At 38.8% G+C, this 19,644-nt stretch overlaps 2 protein-coding genes across 9 annotated transcripts; one reads left to right on the top strand and one right to left on the bottom strand.

Moving 5' to 3' along the window:
* Positions 1 to 568: 568 nt before the first annotated feature.
* On the bottom strand, positions 569 to 7,113 carry LOC129746538 (zinc finger CCCH domain-containing protein 18). 6 transcript variants are annotated; one of them, XM_055740222.1, is made up of 7 exons: positions 6,175 to 7,113; positions 3,070 to 3,969; positions 2,308 to 3,011; positions 1,725 to 2,244; positions 1,571 to 1,671; positions 1,298 to 1,505; positions 569 to 1,240 (listed from the first exon to the last, which is right to left on the bottom strand). In XM_055740222.1, exons 2-7 carry the CDS (start codon positions 3,959 to 3,961, stop codon positions 1,059 to 1,061), a joined length of 2,607 nt encoding a protein of 868 aa, XP_055596197.1. In that variant the 5' UTR covers positions 3,962 to 3,969; positions 6,175 to 7,113; the 3' UTR covers positions 569 to 1,058. The 6 variants fall into 6 exon arrangements, with proteins under 6 accessions (XP_055596197.1, XP_055596198.1, XP_055596201.1 ...); XM_055740223.1 differs by having other exon boundaries at positions 3,070 to 6,429; positions 6,555 to 7,113; XM_055740226.1 differs by having other exon boundaries at positions 6,555 to 7,113.
* A 1,827-nt stretch (positions 7,114 to 8,940) lies between these two features.
* On the top strand, positions 8,941 to 18,879 carry LOC129745234 (phosphatidylinositol 4-kinase alpha). 3 transcript variants are annotated; one of them, XM_055738176.1, is made up of 15 exons: positions 8,941 to 9,104; positions 9,184 to 9,397; positions 9,905 to 10,663; positions 10,732 to 10,941; positions 11,399 to 11,439; positions 11,800 to 11,919; positions 12,016 to 12,178; positions 12,238 to 12,727; positions 14,032 to 14,251; positions 14,319 to 16,964; positions 17,030 to 17,150; positions 17,212 to 17,322; positions 17,387 to 17,844; positions 17,908 to 18,154; positions 18,215 to 18,879. In XM_055738176.1, the coding sequence occupies exons 1-15, from the start codon at positions 9,015 to 9,017 to the stop codon at positions 18,598 to 18,600; spliced, it is 6,276 nt and encodes a 2,091-aa protein (XP_055594151.1). In that variant the 5' UTR covers positions 8,941 to 9,014; the 3' UTR covers positions 18,601 to 18,879. The 3 variants fall into 3 exon arrangements, with proteins under 3 accessions (XP_055594151.1, XP_055594150.1, XP_055594149.1); XM_055738175.1 differs by lacking the exon at positions 11,399 to 11,439 and having other exon boundaries at positions 11,819 to 11,919; XM_055738174.1 differs by lacking the exon at positions 11,399 to 11,439 and having other exon boundaries at positions 11,819 to 11,919; positions 14,023 to 14,251.
* The last annotated feature ends 765 nt before the right edge of the window (positions 18,880 to 19,644 follow it).

Here is a 19,644-nt window from a genome sequence, read left to right as displayed (position 1 = left end):
ACTCATTTTTATTAAAATCATTTTCAATGTTGGCGATTTTTTCTACGTCGAGTTTCGTTCTCCTACGGAGGGTTAACTTTCCAGCAGAAACAGCGATAGCACCACCCCCACCGGCTGGTAACGGCTCCGATTTGTCGAACTTCTTGAAATCACCTGATCGGTTCGAGCCTGTTTGTTTTTCTCCCTGGTTCCTGGGTCGTTACGAGGTTCCTATTTCCTATTACTCGGGTCCGATAATAAAAATTTCACAAAATCACATTAGAAACGGTTGTTTTTATTTTGGTTGGGACACAAGAAATGTCATTTTGATACAGCAGGGCTGCTTAGAAATTTCGGAATTCATCTGGTAGCACCAGCATCGAACGGATCGCTTTCGATATCGATTAGATCCAATGCTATGAAGGCAATTAAAGCTTAAAAACGAGATTCACTAATACTTAGCAAACAGGTTTTGATAACACGTTTTATAGAGTAATGGTATAACGTTGCATCCCTCTGTTATGGCTCTTATTTTGTTTTGAGAATATTTCATATTTCTTTCTATTTCTGTAAAACCAACAAAAAAAAGTTGTGTTTCCAATGTTTTATTAAAGATATATCACTATTTATGCTTTATCTATTTCTAATTCAAGAAAACAGAGATAAAGATGTTTGGTCGTAGGTAACACGACATACGGATGAAAGATTAAGTTATTCTTCTTTCTGTTTCTCCACTGCTGTTGTTTTCCAACTTATACAATGTCCCTTTACAATACTAGCAAACAGATTTATGCACGTGTTCAATCTGTAGAAAACTATACGCATAAATACCGCGTATTCTCATGAACAACTCTACAGCGAAATACCAAGGCGTTAAACCTTTAAGTTAACGGTACGATTAAAATCTAGCAGAATGATAAGGTGTGGTTTTAGTGTCAAAAGTGCCTCACATATAGTTAGTGGGGACAAATGAGATAGTTTATGTTAACACTACATTGATGTGGGCGAAAAGCTGTCAGCTTTGAAAATTAATGGAATAAATCGTCGGCATTCTAAAACGATTGCTTTTTTTGAGGGGTTCAGGCTATTTTGGTGCGCTTTCGTGCGATCGCTTCTTCTACAGCACGAAGTTGTTTGAGCAATTCTTCCCGTCGGGAGGATTTCTTCGATGCATTGGCAGCGGCTTTTTCTAATGCGGCGCTGGACGGCGGAACTACTTGTGCATTCGGTTTGGAATCGCTGGACTTTTTCATATCCGAACCTAAAAAACAAGAAGTCTTAAATTGGAACACTTACAACTCCATTGTTGTGATGTTACCCTTCTTTATAGCCGCAGACAACGATGATTTGGACGTCTTTTCAGAAGTCTTGGATTTCTTTGCAGCTGCTTTACCGCGCGACGATGTTGAAGAGCTCGATGAGTACGAGCTTTCCGAACCGGAATCGCTTGAATCAGACGAACCGGAACCAGACGAGCTGGAACGCCGACGACGTTTGTCAGTCGAAACTTTGCGTATTGGTGATGGCTAGAAAACAAAGGTGTTATATAACAAAACCCAGCTTTTGAGCAGTCCTGATTCATGATACTAACTTTCTTTGATCTATCCTTCCTCGAAACGGCTTTTTCTATGACCCGTTTGTCCGGGATTGGTGAAGGGTTGCGTTTCTTTGTCAGCGGAGACGTTTTGCGTGCTGAAAAAAACCTTATCAATAAAAGACCTCACAATGCATCAATATAGTTATACCATTACCCTGTGGGGAGTATTTGTTTCGGCGGGGACTTGCACTGGGCGATCGTGTTCGGATAACCTTCCGAATGTGAGTAGCATTTCTATCGCTCTCTTTGGATCGATGGCTATCATAACGATGTCGCCTGCTGTTCGGAGAAGGTGAACGGCTAGAATCGGAACTTGAGCCGGACCGAGAGCTGCTGCTGGAGCTTGAATAAGAGGAGCTTTTGCTATAGCTACGACGTTCTCGCCGAGTATTTCGTTTATCATGACCGGGAGATTTAGAACGCATCCATGGATCATTCCACTCATCCGCACGTTGGACAATAACTTCACGAGTCGTAGCGCGGTTTCGATTCTTGGAAACATCTTCGTCTCCGTATTGGGGCATCCTGTGCGATGGTAGCTCTCTATAGCGTTGTGTTCTGCCGAACTGGTCTTCTTCAGCTGTAGGTCCTGCTCGAGAGAATCGAGCAGGTCCTTGGGGATAATCATACCCAGCTGACACCGGTCGGGCGGGCGCGAATGTTGGGGACTGGAAAAAATGAGTATAGATTACAAAATTTATTAGGCGATTTATATTTTTTAGAAATATTACCTCAGGAGATGCTCTGTTGTAGTAATTGTCCTTCTCCATTTCATCTTGTGTTAAAGATAGATTCATCTTTTTGTCCTCAAAATCAATGTCCTGTTCCTTGCGCTTGGTTGCTTTGCGCATCATTTCTTTTGCAGTACGCAATCCCCGTTCCCAAGCACTTTCAGCCATCGGTTCCGATGATCTTGTCTGAGGTGGCAAAGCTTCAGGTGGTGCCCGACCTCCGTAGCCTCCAGAATGGTAAGAAGCCATGTGATGCATTGGAGGGCGCTCAATGCGATAATCTGGCGGGTACATCATAGGGTGTGCTGCGTACGGTGGAGGTTGATGCGAAATAGGAACCGGACGAACCATATCGAACATGGTGTAGTTACCTTTATCGGTAACTCCAGGGTGCAAAAATCTACAACTCATGCCCCAAGTACACTGGCCACGAGTGTAAAATCGACAAAGAGGCTTAGGTTCGGTTTCTTCCGGTCTTTTTTCGTCCTCGTCCGAAACTTCTCCCTCTTCCAGTTCTTCTCCTTCCTCTAACTCATCATCCGATGCTTTTTTCTTCTTTTTGTCTGATTCAGGAGCCTTAACTGGTATTTTCCCAGTTTCCGTCTTTTCAACTTCTTTGGGAGGATCGTTACATTCGCCTTCTTCTGCTTCAAAGTCCAATGCATCTTCATCGTTTTTGTCATCTTCTAATAAACTGTCGTGACCTGAAAAACCTTCTGCTTATAGTAACTATTTAGCTATTCTATTTCAAGTTAAACGTACCTCGGGCACCATTTGTCTGTTTATCTTCATTGTTTCGTTGTTGATTTTTCTTCTCTTCCAACTTTTGCCTTAAATCTGTTATTTTTCCTTTATCTGAATCACGTCTTTCAGACTCATCAACCATTGATTCTGGTTTGCTCTTGACGCGTTCCTCTTCATGATCTTCTTCCTCGCGCTCTTCTTTCTCACTTTCGTGATCGCTATCTTTCACAACGTCGTCATTTTCGTTTTCACTCTCCAAGCTCACGTCACTGAGATCTTCGTGGCTCATATCAAGGGTATCTTTCACATGACTCGTTCCATGACCCATTGATAAATTCCGATCATCTTGCTTTTCATCATCCCGACTTTTATCCTTATCTTCCCGATCGGATTCCATCTCGCAATCGGAAATCTCTTCTCCCTTGAGTTTTTCACTCAAATTTGAACCACTTGAATGCCGCGAAAGCCTACGATGGCGTTTCGAGGAGCCATCCGAATGATTTGATCCTGAACGAGAACGATTATATCGTCCCAATGTCTCGTCAGGTGTCACGCTGCGACTACGGCTACGAGTGGATTTCGGGAGCGAATTGCGTGAATTTTCCGCACTGCGGAATGACGGTGAATTAGACCGCGACGGAGGATCATCGTAGTTTTTTGGACTTGATGGTGGACTACTCAGCTGCTGCCGTTTATTCGGTCTCGATGAACCAGACGCCAAGCTGTTAGACCTCGAACGGGATCGCGATCGAGATTCGGACCGAGAATGCGGAGACCGTGATCGCGATCGGGACCTCGAGCGACGTTCTCCTGTGGCCCCATCGCTGTGATCTTTCTTCGCGACCGGATTGTCCGAGTTCGAAGAACTATTTGAAGCTGATGAACCGGGTCGGGAATCATCGCTGTCCATTGCGAAGGCTGGAACGAGACAATATGCGATTAAAAACCGCACTCAACACTGGTTTTCTACTGTTAGGCGACTGTGCGACGTTCAGTGTTTTTACACGCTTTGATGTATTGTAAATAAATGAAACACAGCTTAATTTGAGCAGAAGTTTTATCAAATTGCCTTTACTTTCATTATCATGATTATTTTTAATATTAGAAATTAACCTACGGAAGACCTTTAAAAGGCTAAAAACACTCTCCTTGATAGAATAATTTATTCCCCAAACTTGGAGCGTATTTGTTGACGTAAAATCCATTCTATTCCTGTACATTTTTTCATTTATACTTTTATTTAGTTACCTATTACCTTAGTTCGATACCTATTAGAAAATAGGGACTACATTTCTAGCTTGAAATTAAGATGCAAGCGGTTGGTATCTACCCAACCAAAACGTTAAGTCGGGCAACTCAAAGATTTGTGAGATCTTTCGTTGCTAAATAATGAATGTGAATACAAAAAACAGGAATATAACTCTGATACAGGAAATTAATACAAAAAAAGTTTTGTAGATACAATTTTGTAAATATTCATGTTTGATGTTTTGTTTTTTTTGCACACTTTTTCGTATCGAAATGCCAAATGTGCCCAAAGCAACAGTTACCTTTATTTAACTCTAAAGCTACAGTAATTTTGAGGAATACATTAAATAAAATTGATTCGTTGCGTAATTTTTTGAACAAATTTCATAACTAAGCTTGAGAAATTAGTCCGAAACCGGCTTTTATAAATGTATGTATTATAAAATTTTGAAGATGTTCTAATCAATCTCATTCCATTATCTATTTGCAAAACAGAAAATTTAAGTCAGTCCAATCAGTTTTTTATGGCAGATCATGGACCTGAACAATTTTTTTAATTAACATGATTATGACATTTTAAGGATCAAACGTAGCAATTGTAATTTAAAAAGCCAATCTGTACCAACACGTGAAAAGGATGTATCTCCATATACGGCGAATCGAGAAAAACGCGTTTGAAGAAAATTTAACCTTTTTTAAATCGCTAATTAAAAATCACTTGAAATGTTTGCATTTTATGACAGACAAACGATGTTTAGAAGCATCCTCTATATGTTAGAATAGAGGAATATCAATTTTAATGAAAAACGAACGCGCTATCGTAGATAGAACCTAGCTCACGTTATATTTTGTCTCCTTTGTTTATACACCCTTTGCTATTTTCTCATTTCTAGCTTTAGTTTTAAGCTCGCGTTCATTTGTAACTATGATTTTATGTTGAATAAAGTGTCAAATCTTTACCAACACATAAAAAGCATCTATTTCCATATATAGCGTATCAAGAAAAACGCGTTTGAAGAAAATACAACCTATTTTAAATCCCTAATTAAAATCACTTCAAATTTTTTGTTTTTATGAAAGACAAACGATTTTTAAGAAGCATCCCATGTTAGAATAGAGGAATATCAATTTTCATGGAAAAAAACAACGCGCTATCGTACATAGAACCTAGCTCACGTAATATTTTGTCTAACCTGTTTATACACCCTTTGCTATTTTCTTATTTTTAGCTCTAGTTATAAGCTCGCATACATTTGCAACTATGTTTTTATGTAGAATAAAGAGTCGAATTGATGATTTTGAGTTTGTTTGCGGAGTAGTAGCGAAAAATTGTTCCGGAGTAAAGGGTGTATATCCATGTGATGGCAGTTCTGGTTTTAAAATGTTTATAGATCCTTTACTCAAATTGAGTTTTCAATGTAACGAAATATCATTTTCTCAAAAGGGTTTTACCGTTAAGTAGGGCAACTGTTGGCCTATCATGAGGTACTGAAAATGGTTTTTGTTTACTTTTGGAGATAGATCCTTTTCACGTGTTGGTACAGCAATGTATTTTGGTTCTGGCACGTTTGTTGAATTTTTAAGATGGGTTTCACTTGACAACCCACTGTCGAAAAACAATTAGCTGTAGATTTGATATGAAAATGCCAAATGTACCTAGAAAAAGATTAGTAATTATTTTATCTTTTAAGATATTGTTGAGGCAATTTGATGCATGAGGTTTGCTTGTTTTATTTTTTTTTTTTTTGTTCTTACCGAAATAAATAAACCCTTTAACAAGATTGGGAAATTTATTTTATAAATGATTAAACCTCTAGAATTGAATGTTGTTTTGATTTATTTTATGATTGAGCCCTTAAATTCACTGCGTCTTACCTTCTGTGAACTAATTTGATTTTCTTCATCATGATTTATCAAGGCTGATCCCAGGGACACAGAGGGTTTAATATCCCTTTCCCAGGAGCAGTTTTCAATAGACAAACACCAACTCATGTTGATTCGTTATGTTTTTTAATAAACTACTACATTTGCACTTAAACTTTTCTACAGTCTTTTGGGATTTTAATGTTATTTACAAACAAAAGAAGCTAACTTTTGCTAGTTTCATCCCACAATTTTCAACATTGAATTCTGAAAAAAAAATTAACCGTTGTTTTTAAATTGGAACTGCTTAGTTGATGGGGACTTTTGCCAATATCAATTAAACCATACGAAAGAAACTGTTAATTGAACAAAACGAAAAAAAAAAAACTCACAACTTTTATGTCCATTTCATACTGATCTTCTTCTTATTGTTCCCGAAACTTTGTTCTTCCGGAAATATGCCGAACTTTTCAAGGGCGCATTTCGACAACCTAATCCAACACAAACTTTTATGCACTTAATTTGCTCTTAGAGCAAAACACCCGTATTCGATTACGTAAACAATGGTAATATTTCACTAACTTAAGTCCATTTTCTTCAACTAATAACGAATGTCCCAGAAAATTTCACAATGGTGGATCGATTTGATCCTCCCGTTTTTTTCACACGCCTGCTTTAATCAAAGGTTTAACTTTTTTTTTCTTTCGAGAATGGTGAGCTTTATCTTTCGAGATTCTTACCTCAGAGAAAAATCAACTTTTCTGGACGACGTCGAAAGATCACTCTTTATCTTTACGTTCAAAATGCGAACCAGCTTTCGAGGCAGCTAGACGATGATATTCCGGTACGAATAGAGCTTAATTTTTCGCTAGAAAACGATTTCTCTGAATCGAAAATTTTAAGCCGCCTGTAGAAAACTCACGGATGTTGGATCTGCAAAAATGGCTTCTTTTTCTGCTCCGCGATTCGCTGGCGTTGACAGTTGCTGAATAAAATTGCTGAATGTTTGGCAGGGTTGCATTCGATGTTCTCGAAGGATTAGCGATGCCAAATGTACTGGATTTTCATCACTGTGCTGTTTTTTTAATCAAGGGGCCGTTATGGACAGAAAAAGTGAAATTTTGGTCCTCTTTCCGCGGGCAAGTGCTGAAGTATACAAATGGACATCGCAGGCGAAACCTTGTACCTTATTGTAAAAATAAAACAGATCCTTCTCTTGGTTTCTGGCTTCCGACCTAACCAGACGTGTTTTTTTCTTTTTTATTTAAATACGTAAGAAACCTAATATTGCTCTGACCCAAAATAATAAGTGATAAAATAAAGAAAACTTCGGTTACTTCATTCACGTGAACATAATTGGAAAAAATTCTAATGTTATGGCTCAAAAACGCCAAAGTTCTTCGAAATAACAGGCCCAGATTTAGAATAATGACGTTGTTGTTACATATACAAATATAAGCAAGCATTAGCAATAATTGCTTAATTAGTGTTTGTGAGTGAGTGAGTGAGATAGCATAACACTGACGACGATTTATGTTTTTTTTATCGGGTTAAGTGCAAAACTGAAGGGGGGAGAAAACAAATGCGGTATAAATTTCATGGTTTGAATAAGTTTTTTCGCAATCGGCCCTTCTATAATGTTTGCACAGAAGTTAGTTCAACATCTGCTGAATTACTGGCAGCTCTGCCATTTTCTTTAAACACAGCCCTGAATGCGGATTGCAAACAAAGGTGCCAGGGTTTTTTTTTAATCAGAACACCGCGCCGATTAAAAAATCAGGATTTTCCAGGACACCACTAAATTGATGGAAATAACATATGCAGCTCTGCTTAGATTGCATAATTAAAAGTGAATTACCTAGGTACCAAAGACGGCTTAAATAATGCAACTGAAGCGAACAGAATCTGGGCTGGCCTGCAATTTATATCGAAAAACACCATTGAAAAATCATCTCTAAAGATTATCATCAGTTAACTTTTTTACTATAGTTGGGTTTGATGTTTTCGACATTTTAACTATAGATCCAGATATTATTTCAGACTAAAAATTTTTAATATTGTTTTGAAAATCGAAGGGGCTGAAAGAGAAAGAAATTTCCGAACTGACATTTCAGTACCGCACTGACGTTTTGGTACCAAAATGCCATTGAAATCAAAGGGGAACTGACGTTCTGGTTCCAAAAAGTCGGTACGGTCTGTTTGTTTGTGATTTGACAGTTGCTTCAGTCCTTTGTGAAAATCAGGACATTATGAAGATTATTTCTGAAAAATCAGTATAATAATTCAAGCGTTAAAAAAATCTATGCGGTCTCTCGCTCTCTCGAAACTCAGGACAAATCTTGAAAAATCAGGACACTTGGCACCTCTGATGTCCAAAAATAAAAAAAAACAATAATACTAGCTTCAGTTATGAAATAGACACAAGTGATGAAATAAAAATTTCCGTAAATAATTTTCTTATACGATTTTGAAAAATATTTCAAAAAAATACTTTTTATTGATCGTTTGATTGAGGCAAAAATTAAATCAGTTTCAAAAAAATTGAAGATAATTTTGATTTGAAAACCTTTTTTGTTTAAAATTGTTTCATACCGAATCAGTTATTTTTTATGTTCTCAGGAAATCATTCATTTTCTTGGTTTATTATAAAAATTTTGCTCGTATTATCTATAGTGGTTCAAGTATAAATTTAAAAATGCTTCGAATATTGTATCGTGATGCTTTTTAATAAATTTAAAATTCAGTTAAGTTCTATTGAAATTTAGTTCTAGATTTCACTTCGTGTGATAAAGAGTGTGAGTGTAAAAATAGCAGAGGGATCGATTTTGTGAAAATTTTAAGAAAATTCGATCATGAGGGGGAATGATCGATTTTCCTTCCAAAATACGGTGCACTGCTTGGCCCGGGTGCTTGCCCGCATCAAACCAACACCCTGGGAAAAGGTACGACGTGTTTCGCTGAAGGGAATGAATCATTTTTCTTCTGGAAGTCGTAAAGTTTCATTTTTTTTCTTCCTCCAAGGTTCAAACCCTGTTCCGCTACTGTCCGCAAGAAAGCGCATCCGGAGTGTTTCGGTTGGACTCGAGGGCCCAAGATGCAGTCATTGCGTTGGGTTTGTACTTCCTCGAAAGCGATTACCAGTACGAGAAGGAAATCATCCCGTACCTGCTGAAACTTTCCAAGGCCTTGCCCAAAGCTGTTTGGATCGATGACGTCAAACCAAACAAAATCGATAGTGAGTATGATAAATGAAAAAAGTCTTGATTCAAAATATCATTTCTCGATTTTGTCGTGTCTTGGACACGGACAGTTTTGGAGAAAAAGTTATTGAAAAAATCATTCAAGCCTTGCGATAGTTTTAGATGCAAATTAGTTTAGTTCATTATTCGAAATTAGGGTAGCCTCTAAGTTACATATGTAACTGTTGTACAAGGCCAAGGATAGATTTTTACAGCCTTGTGGCAAAAAACATATTTCAACCAATTGAGAATTTAATTGGTGTAACTTCTTTTTTTTATTAACTGGATGACTTTTAAATCTGACTGACTGTGAATTTGCGTTAACATAGCCACTAGGTTAAAACAACCTTGAAACTATATACCTAAACTTAATTCGTCTCTCTTACAGTAGGTAAATTGTTAGTAAAAATCAGTTGTACAATTTCCGTTAATTTTATTTTTATTGCCTAATATTTCTCGTATTTTAATTTGTTTATTTATTGCTGCTTCTTTTATGTTTTCAGAAATACCTACTGCTGAAAAATTCAGCTTCTGTTTGAACAGTTTGCTCTCAGATATCGCAGTCGGATGTCCGGAAAGTCGCGATGAAATCATCCATACCCAAGTCGAGGTTCTTACCTCGCTCACTAACATGATAAAAGGAAGTCGCGAGAATCAAAATCTTCAGCCGATAATACTTTGCAAAGCCACGGTTCCGCTCCTGTTGGGTATAGGAAGATCCATGGGTCGATATGCGCTGAACGATCAACCTTTGTTGTGCAGATTGTTCCCTCGGGAAGAGTTGCCCGTTCCTAAAAACCAGGAACCATCGCTTGGAATTGAGTCCAAATCCCAAGCCGCCATCAGTCAGTTTCGTTCCATCATTCCGCGTTCCATGTCCGGAAGTCTGACAGCTGAAGCTACCGAAGAAAAATCACCCAAGACGCAAACTAAAAAGTTAAACTCGTTCTATTCCATCCCTTACGATCCGACCACATATTTTTTCGCAAAATATGGTTCAAGTTTCAACCAATTTCCGAATATGCGTTTCTGTGAGTCGCCGGAGAAGAAAAATCGCTTACAGTTTCCCATCAACCATCTGCAAACGATATTTGCCTTGGCTAAAAAATTACTCACCAAAGAAACGCTGGAACATTTAGACGAACAGGCAGGAGATATCTACTCGTTGCATCAGATTAAACCCTACGGTTACAAGAGCTTTTCCGAAACCATTAATCTGGTGATGGTAACCCTGCTCAGAGAAATTCTCCAGAATCAAACAGGTTTGGAAAAATAACGACACCGTTTTTTTCTAAGAAAATTTAAATTAAGTACTATTTTCTTTTTTCAGATTTGCCGACACCATTCACCAAGGATGTTCAGGAATTCGTCAAGCGATTATTCTTGATTGGACAGACTGAGCTTCAAAACAAGCAACATGATAGTAATGTGGATCGTGTGAGTGATCCGAGCAACGTTGTGGTCAACAAGTATAAGATCAACGTGATGGCAAATGCGGCTTGTGTGGATCTTTTGGTGTGGGCTATCGGCGACGAAACCGGTTAGTATGATTTTTCTTGTTTTTTATATTTATCATTGTATTTGTATAACTTAAAGAAGCTGTAAAATTGTAAGAATATGACTGGGTTTGTACTCGATTGTTGTACAAATCATCATACATTTAAAATATATTCCTATCATTTCAGTTATTTAAAATATTACTTTTCTTAGTTTCAATTTGATTCCTTTATTTTCTGAAACGATTTATGCTGTATGATTGATTGATTGTTTGATTAGAGAGACTTCAAACTTAAAAGTTCATTCACCTCTAGGAAATCTGTATGATTGGAGCTTTAGGGGAAAATATCTTTTATCTTATACCAAAACCAACTGTCTTATCGTTATGTTTCAGTTTACGGAAAATAATGTTGGAGTATTGATAGTCATCAGATCACATGTTTATTATTCAAACTCTCATCTTTTTCATATCTACAACATTATTTCGATTCCCATTTCAGTGGACGACGACTACACGTTGGCTGCTCTCCAACAGAGCTTGTCCTGCGTGCTGGACCTAGACGATAGCATTTTTAGTTTACTTCACTATCCGGGCGAGGAATTGGACTTCCTTGGTTGTTTTTCTTATTTTTTTTTTTTAAATTAAATGTGATGATTTCTTTGCTTTTGACTTTTCTACTTTGTATGTTTTGAGTTAAACAAATTTCTTCCATAAGAGTTGTAGCAGTTGTTCGAATAAAAAAAATGACGGCTTCCTCTCGAACGAATTGTGCAGAGTAAAACAATACGAGTGATTGTTTGTCCCTTGCTATTTGGCTGTTGATTGCTTTATTATGCCATTGATGATTTGGTTTGACTGATTTTTATTCTTGAATAATTTTTTCTCGATTCAAAATCTAATCGGTTTCTGTTACTTTCAGAGGCCGACAAACTGTGCAGCCGTTTGTATCAAAAACTAAACTCAGTGCTAGGACACAAGATTGTCATGGATCACATGCCGCTACTGATGGTCTGCTTGGAGGTGAATTTGAAAATGATTGAATAATGAATTATTCATATCAATTATGTATTGATAATTCAATAATTATTAACCATATGAATGTCATCAAAATTCCAGGGCTTAGGAAAGTTGGCGCAAAAGTTCCCAAATATTGCCGGTACATCCATCTCGTATCTGCGTGATTTCCTGGTCGATCCAAGTCCAATATTGACCAAACTCCACGCTCAATCACAGGCGCAGAGCAAGAAGGACAAAGAGAATGCTCCATTCAGGATTGTCGGTATGTTATAAAGTGCTTTTTTAGTTCCCACTCAATAAAGCAGATATCTTATCTAACAGTTCAAGGATCGGATTTCAAAGCACTCGATCAGCAACCAAATATGCGCAAGGGTCTTACCAAATCAGCCCATGAAGCTTTCGAAGCTCTGCGAGATGCAGCTATTGAGAACCTAGCAATCGCCTTGAAAGCCGCACATGCGCTTGATCCCTACTGCGTTCCAGCTTTAGTTGCAAACGTATCGAATCGCTTGTTCACGGCAGAAAAACAAGAAAGTGAATCCAGCTTGGTTTCGCTGAACATCATCGTCATGCTTGGTCACGTGGCTGTGGCTCTAAAGGATACGCCGAAAACTACCAACAACATTCTGCAGTTCTTCATTCAACGTTTTTGTAAGGTTCCTTCGGAGCAGAACGTTCTTATCGTGGATCAGCTGGGCTGTATGATCATTTCCAAATGCGAAGCGCAAGTGTTTGAGGAAATTATGAAAATGTTTTCTCGTGTTACCGTCCAAGCCGCCTCGCTGGCGTATTCTACCAATCCAGAGCAAAGGTAGGTTTCATTTCACAGTGAAAGTGAAGTTTTCGGTGCTTTCCTATACTGTGCGGTTATGGATTCTGTCCTCTGTCTTCTTCGGCATAATCCTCTACTTCTACGGTGGATGTGTTTTCAGATCTCCAGATCACCTCCAACTTTCAGTTCGTATAAATAACGGGATAGATACAGTCGTTAACTAGTATTCTAACGAGTGTTTGTTTTGTGGTATTTTTGGGTTCATCAATCATATAAAAAATAATTCGATACAAATTTACAACAGGATAATTAGTCATTTATTATTCAATGCAATATGTTCATGTCAGGTCCAGTGAAACCACTGTCTTAAAAAAGAATTGTAGTAACGAATTTCGAAGTTTATTGAAGTTTATTGAAACGAATTTCAGAAACTTCATTCATGTGAAGTTATTTGTTATCTAAATTACCAAAAATGAGAAAATGCGTGGAAACACGTTCTTCCATATGCTAATAATATTTTATCAAAAACGTCGTCAGCGAAACGTGCAGGTACCTATATGAAAAAAGTGGCCTAAAAAAGGACGTAATGAAACAAAAAAGTGCCTACTTACGTTTTTTTTAAATAACAGTTACCTACGTAAAAAAACACAATCATCACAATAGCTTTTTTGCGTTCACTGAAACATTTTCTTTGTTTTTGGTTCTGATTCGAATCTTTGCTGATATGTTTTAAAATCTAATCATTTTTGCTTTTTTTGTTAAACCAACTTGATATCAGATGAGAACAAAGTTATACATTCTGACAGTAGTCAAATACGTGAATTTGTTTTGTTTTCGCAATTTCATCAGTTTTTCAATCAAATGGCTTTTGCTTCATAAATTCTTTGTCTCGTTGAATGTTGAAAAATAATCTAAATTTTTGTGGGTGTATAGTACATATTTACGTGCACGTCATGACGTCTATTTCAAACACAGTAACATTAGATTTGCTTGCTTTAATATCAACTTGAAACAGAAGGTCATCTCTAATCTACTAACATAAATGTGTTTTTTTGTTCGGAAACACATTAATTTACATGTATCATTCAATAAGTATTTATAACCTGCTGCTTCCATTGTACAGTTTGTTTTTCAATACACTAACGTTTTGAATATTTTTATTCAGATGAGCAACCAATAAAGTGATCTTCTATTTTTATCCTTTTCCGTTTCGTCCAACCAAATGAAAATGAACACTCTCACAAACAACACCCACACACCTCGGTAACACTTCCAAAAATCAACGTTCCTACTTTACTGCTCCCTATGCTCTTTGGTTGGTTCACATGCCCTAGTGTTTACAGAAAATCCTACCACCACGTGTCGGATGCGGTTGTCAATGCGCTGGCCAACATTGCTGCCAACATCCAGGGGGAGCTGGAAATGCTGGACCTGCTCGGCAAACTGCTGGAGCTGTTTGTGCAAATCGGTCTGGAGGGAGAACGATCCTACGACAGCACTTCGGGAGCTCAGAAGGCCAGCTCCAGTGCCGGCAATCTGGGCATGTTAATTCCGGTTATTGCGGTAAGTTTATTTTATTTTGGCGGTAGATCACATTGCATGAGATGAACTTCAAATTTCTGCTTTACAGGTATTAGTTCGGCGTTTGCCACCTATCAAAAACCCGAAGCAACGACTTCACAAACTGTTCAAAGACTTCTGGCTGTACTGTGTGGTGATGGGATTCACAAATTCACGCCTTTGGCCGTCTGATTGGTACCAAGGTGTGCAGCAGATCGCCGCCAAGTCTCCGCTGTTGATTACACAAACAGCGCATCGTTCTGAGATACGGGAGTTAAACTATTCGTCGGCTATCCGATCGGATAGTGTAAGTTTAAACGAACTGAGAAGCCAAATTTTGGTTTTGCTAGATCATCCTCCAGCAGATATAACGGCTTGCATCAATAAGCTGTCGTTCGCTCAATGTACGTACTTGTTGAGCGTTTATTGGTTGGAAATTTTACGAGTAGAGAATGCATCGGAACCGAGCTTGGAACCAATTTTGAGCTATCTATGCGACAATGCGCTGTTGAAGGACAAATATGGCATGTGGCAATGTGTTCGATGTATCGGAGATCAGGTGTTTGAAAAGTTTCGCTGTGTGTTATTGGCTCAAGATTTGGTTCGAGAAAAGGTTTTGGAATCCCAGGCAATGTTACTTTTGGTTTACTTCAACCATATCCATAAGCAAATTCAGATGGTTGCGGATCAATTTTTATCCCAGTTGGTAGACAAATTTCCACATTTGCTCTGGAATAGAAAGGTATTGTGGTGCATGCTGGATGTTTTGCAGTTACTGGCCTTTTCATTGACATTGGATCCTAATGAAGAAACCCCAACCCTAAGAGTGGCTTCCACACCTTATAATCTCCAACTGATGGATAGTCTGCCAGCCCGTGAAAGTCGGGTAAAAGATTTTGCTGATCGATGTCAAGGAATCGTAAATGAAGCTATGAAGTGGGCTCCAAAGTTTACGCGGAGCCATCTGCAAGAGTACCCAAATCAGGTACCAACCACAACGCTGTCTAATCATAGCGGTTTAGCGCTGGCTGTTGATTCTATTTTGCATACATGGGTGACGAATGCCAGTCTTCAATCGACTTCGAAACGACCCCACTGTGTCAACAGTGATACATCAAAGTTCGTTTCAGTTCTTTGTCTGCGTAGCAAATACGCAGGAGAAATTTCAGGATTATTGTCGGTGTTGGAAGACGAAGAAAAACAGGGTCTTGCAGATCGTTTGGTTAAAGATATATGGGATGCTTGCTCTGAAAAGAGTGATGCCAAACATAGAGGGGCACTTTGGAGAGCTACTGCTTATTTGATTCTCTGTTCTAGCGCCGATAGAAAGCTTCTGCATGCAATATCTTCTTCTCAAGTACAGTTGTTTACGGAATCTGTAATGGAAACGGCTGTTGAATGTTGGCTTTGGATTCTAACCGCACGACAAGATTTAGAGCTGTGTTTTATTCAAGAGATGGTAACCGCTTGGCAGACAACATTTGACAAGCGTATTGGTCTTTTCACGGAGGAATCTGATATTTGCAGTCCATTAGCTGCTTACGAAGGATGTAAACTTGTCCCAAAGCCAGTTGTTGTTGCACCTCATTTAATTTGGCTTCAACTGCTTTCGGAGATGGTGGACACAGCCAAATACTGTAACAGGGATAAAGTTGAAATGTTCTGCATGTTGCTGCACCGTTGTTTACCATTTAGTCGGGATTTCAAGCAAACCAGACACATATCCACTGTAGGTTGCCGATTCAAACTTTTACAATGCGGGCTCTCACTGTTGCAAGGAAACACTGTTCCAAAATCTTTGGCAAGGAACATCCTCAGAGAGCGGATATACGCAAACGCACTGGATTATTTCTGCGGACCTCAACTTTGTCCCAGTCAATCCAGGGAGGCATTATTGGAAGATATTAACATTTTACTAAAGTTTTGGCAAACGATGAGAAGTGAGAAAAAACACTTGGTTGCTTCTGAGGTCAGCGATTATGATTTGAATCCAGCATCCCAAAATCTATCAGTGAATAAAACTTCTCTAGACACAGCATCTCTAGCAGGAAGCGAAGTGGCGCGATCGACTAGCAGCGGAAATGCCGGATGGTATAACACCATTCCACACTCCACGTCAACCCTATCGAAACGATCTAATCGTATCAAACGTCCACCATATCAAAAAGATGCCTATGACAAAGACTACATGAAGAAGCGAAATCTTATCCTTGAACTGTTGGCCGTCGAAATAGAATTCATGCTTATCTGGGCGAATCCCTTGGCATCTCCAGAATTACAAATAGTTGGGGAAGAATCCGTTACGGAGTGGCGTGCTCGACCAGTTAAGCTCAATGTTTGGCGAGACTACACTCGTCTGGCTTGGTCCTACAATCCGGCTTTGGCAATTTATTTACCACAACGAATTCGTAACGCTGAAACCATCGAGGATGAGGTGACTCGCCTTGTCTGTTCTGACCCTCTCGCTGCTATTCACATTCCTGAAGCTCTGAAATATCTTGTTACCACCAAAACACTTCTTCATGAAGCTCCAGAATTGGTCTACATGCTCACGTGGGCTAGAGTTAATCCCATTCAAGCACTGTCATACTTCTCTCGTCAATATCCCACGCATCCTTTGAGTGCCCAGTATGCCGTTAAAACCCTAAATTCTTATCCGGCCGAAGCCGTCCTTCCGTACATTCCACAACTGGTTCAGGCCCTTCGACATGATACGGTAAAATAAGCCGACGGTTTCTCAAAATTGAATGTTAACTAACAATTTCTTTTAACTAATTTCAGATGGGATACGTGGTAGAGTTTATCAAACACATTTCCAAGCGATCGCAAATTGTGGCACATCAGTTGATCTGGAACATGCAAACTAATATGTACATTGACGAAGAAATGCATCATAGAGATCGTAAGTCTTGAAAATTAATAACATCTTCATAACTGGTTATTGATCATTTTTTTCTCCACAGCGGTACTTTATGAAGGTTTGGAAGGTCTTTCGAACAATATAATTTCATCTTTGTCTGGTCCGGCAAAACGGTTCTACGAGCGAGAGTTTGACTTTTTCGGCAAAATTACTGGTATGTAAAAAAATTGCCATAGGTATTTTCTTTTAATGTGATTTAAAACTAATGTTTCCAACAGCTGTTAGTGGGGAGATTCGATCATTCCCGAAAGGACAGGCTCGTAAGAAGGCGTGCCTGGATGCGCTCAGCCGGATCAAAGTCCAAGCAGGATGTTATCTGCCATCGAACCCGGAGGCGATGGTTCTGGACATTGACTATAACAGTGGCACGCCCATGCAAAGCGCTGCAAAGGCTCCCTATTTGGCGAGGTTCCGAGTGCATCGTTGCGGTATCAATGAGCTGGAAACAATGGCGATGGAAGTTTCAAACAACCCCAATAATCAGTTAGATGGACAGAACAAAGCGACCAGCTCGATGGGACCGGAAACGTGGCAGGCCGCTATCTTTAAAGTTGGTGATGATGTGCGTCAAGATATGTTGGCTTTGCAAGTTATTTCCATATTTAAGAACATTTTCGCTCAAGTTGGACTTGAGCTGTTCCTATTCCCGTATCGAGTCGTTGCAACTGCTCCAGGGGTAAGACCATCATCAACAGCTGCGCTCTCAAGTACTTATAAACTTTTTTTTTCATTTTTTCAGTGTGGTGTTATTGAATGCGTTCCGAATGCGAAATCACGCGATCAATTAGGTCGTCAAACAGATTCGGGATTGTATGAGTATTTTTTGCACCAGTATGGTGATGAAACCTCCAAGGAATTCCAGGCAGCCAGAAGCAACTTTGTCAAATCTATGGCCGCTTATTCCGTAATTGGCTATCTTTTACAAATCAAAGATCGTCATAATGGTAACATAATGATCGACAAGGATGGACACATCATTCATATCGGTAAGCAAAGTATACCCTCCAATTTCCAACCAGATAAATAGCTCTCGATTTTTGTTTTAGATTTCGGATTCATGTTCGAATCATCTCCCGGAGGAAACATTGGCTTTGAACCAGATTTGAAGTTGACGGACGAAATGGTTATGGTTATGGGTGGCAAAATGGAGGCGGCACCTTTCAAGTGGTTTTGCGATCTGTGTGTCCAATCGTTCTTGGCAATCCGTCCTTATCAGGATGCTATTGTGACGCTGGTTTCGCTCATGTTAGACACGGGATTGCCGTGTTTCCGCGGACAAACAATAACGCTGCTAAAACAGCGTTTTGTGCCAAACAAAAACAGCAAGGAAGCTGCAGCTCACATGCTTGGTGTTATAAGGAACTCCTATCAGAATTTCCGTACCAGGACATACGATATGATTCAGTACTACCAGAATCAAATTCCGTATTGAGCTGCTGGATAATTAAGGTGTGGAGAACTATTGGGATTTTTTGGGAAAAGCATCGTGGGGGTCAAAGGTATGTGTATTTAGCTCTAAGCTATGTGAAATATTTGGGGACTTCCTAAAGGATATTTCCTTCTGTTGGTATTGTTGAATATTCTGTAGTAGGTTCGGACAAAGTCATGATTATATTATAACATGTTCTATGTGATGTTAAAATTAGTCACAATATTATGGCATGGTGTGTTATAGGATATTAAACATAAAACTCAACTTGTTTCGAAATCAGCAGTCTCCTGTTTCAGTGTGTGTAGAATAAGAAAAAGAAATATCCTTAAAAAGTGACTTGTAGATGTTTATTGCGAAAAAGTGGGTAAATAATTGAAAATGTCAACGGTTACCTTGAAGTGAAAACACGAAGATAGATTGAAATTGCTGGAAGAAGTGTTTTTGAATGAGATTCCAAAGAAATTTATTACAAAATGAATCAGTTCTCCGGTGACTGGAAGGCTGGAGTACGAGAATATCTGTTGGTGAAAGCACTTGGGCAGTGGAAAGGAGAGACTTTACTACTTGAGGTAAAGGAATTTGGTAAGCATATTTTCTTTTTAGTATTTTTTCCAGTACGAACTCAAAGTCCGAAACTTTTCCTCTTAAACTTTAACACGTTCTAGGGACCCATAAACGGGTAGCGGCTCTCTTAAATCTATAATTATGAAAGTGATCTGCGAAATTTACATTTGAGTGTGTTTCGTGAGACATGAAAATCAAATTCTGATGAAACTCGGTTGAACGTTCGAATTGTTCTTATGAGAGGTACACTTACGCTAGATATCGCTCGGTTTTGCTACGCGTTGTATATCTGGAGCTCTCTCGCTTTACTTCCACGCTCCGAGATTTTTTTGAGTGACGAACGAATTTGACACTTATGGAAGTTTGGCGGTTTGTAACATTCAGGGGATCCAAAGTTCCAAGATGCAATAAGGTACACTGGGGTACGCCTGGACGGTTTTTCGTATAGTTCAACTTAAAAAAATCAGCAGTGGATCAATT

Source organism: Uranotaenia lowii, chromosome 2, assembly GCF_029784155.1.
Source record: "Uranotaenia lowii strain MFRU-FL chromosome 2, ASM2978415v1, whole genome shotgun sequence".
In the NCBI taxonomy this organism is placed as follows: Eukaryota; Metazoa; Arthropoda; class Insecta; order Diptera; family Culicidae; genus Uranotaenia; species Uranotaenia lowii.
The sequence above is the reverse complement of the archived record's forward strand: the minus strand, read 5'-3'. Positions and strand labels throughout refer to the sequence as shown.

Bases quoted from the DNA above. Each gene is read 5' to 3' on its own strand.
- LOC129746538 (XM_055740222.1), bottom strand. From the start codon at position 3,961: ATGGACAGCGATGATTCCCGACCCGGTTCATCAGCTTCAAATAGTTCT. The intron at 1,672-1,724 runs GTATAACTATAT...GGTTTTTTTCAG, and splicing joins ATACTCCCCACAGGGTAATG to CACGCAAAACGTCTCCGCTG. The intron at 1,241-1,297 runs GTAACATCACAA...CTTGTTTTTTAG, and splicing joins GTCTGCGGCTATAAAGAAGG to GTTCGGATATGAAAAAGTCC.
- LOC129745234 (XM_055738176.1), top strand. From the start codon at position 9,015: ATGAGGGGGAATGATCGATTTTCCTTCCAAAATACGGTGCACTGCTTG. The intron at 9,105-9,183 runs GTACGACGTGTT...TCTTCCTCCAAG, and splicing joins AACCAACACCCTGGGAAAAG to GTTCAAACCCTGTTCCGCTA. The intron at 14,252-14,318 runs GTAAGTTTATTT...TCTGCTTTACAG, and splicing joins TGTTAATTCCGGTTATTGCG to GTATTAGTTCGGCGTTTGCC.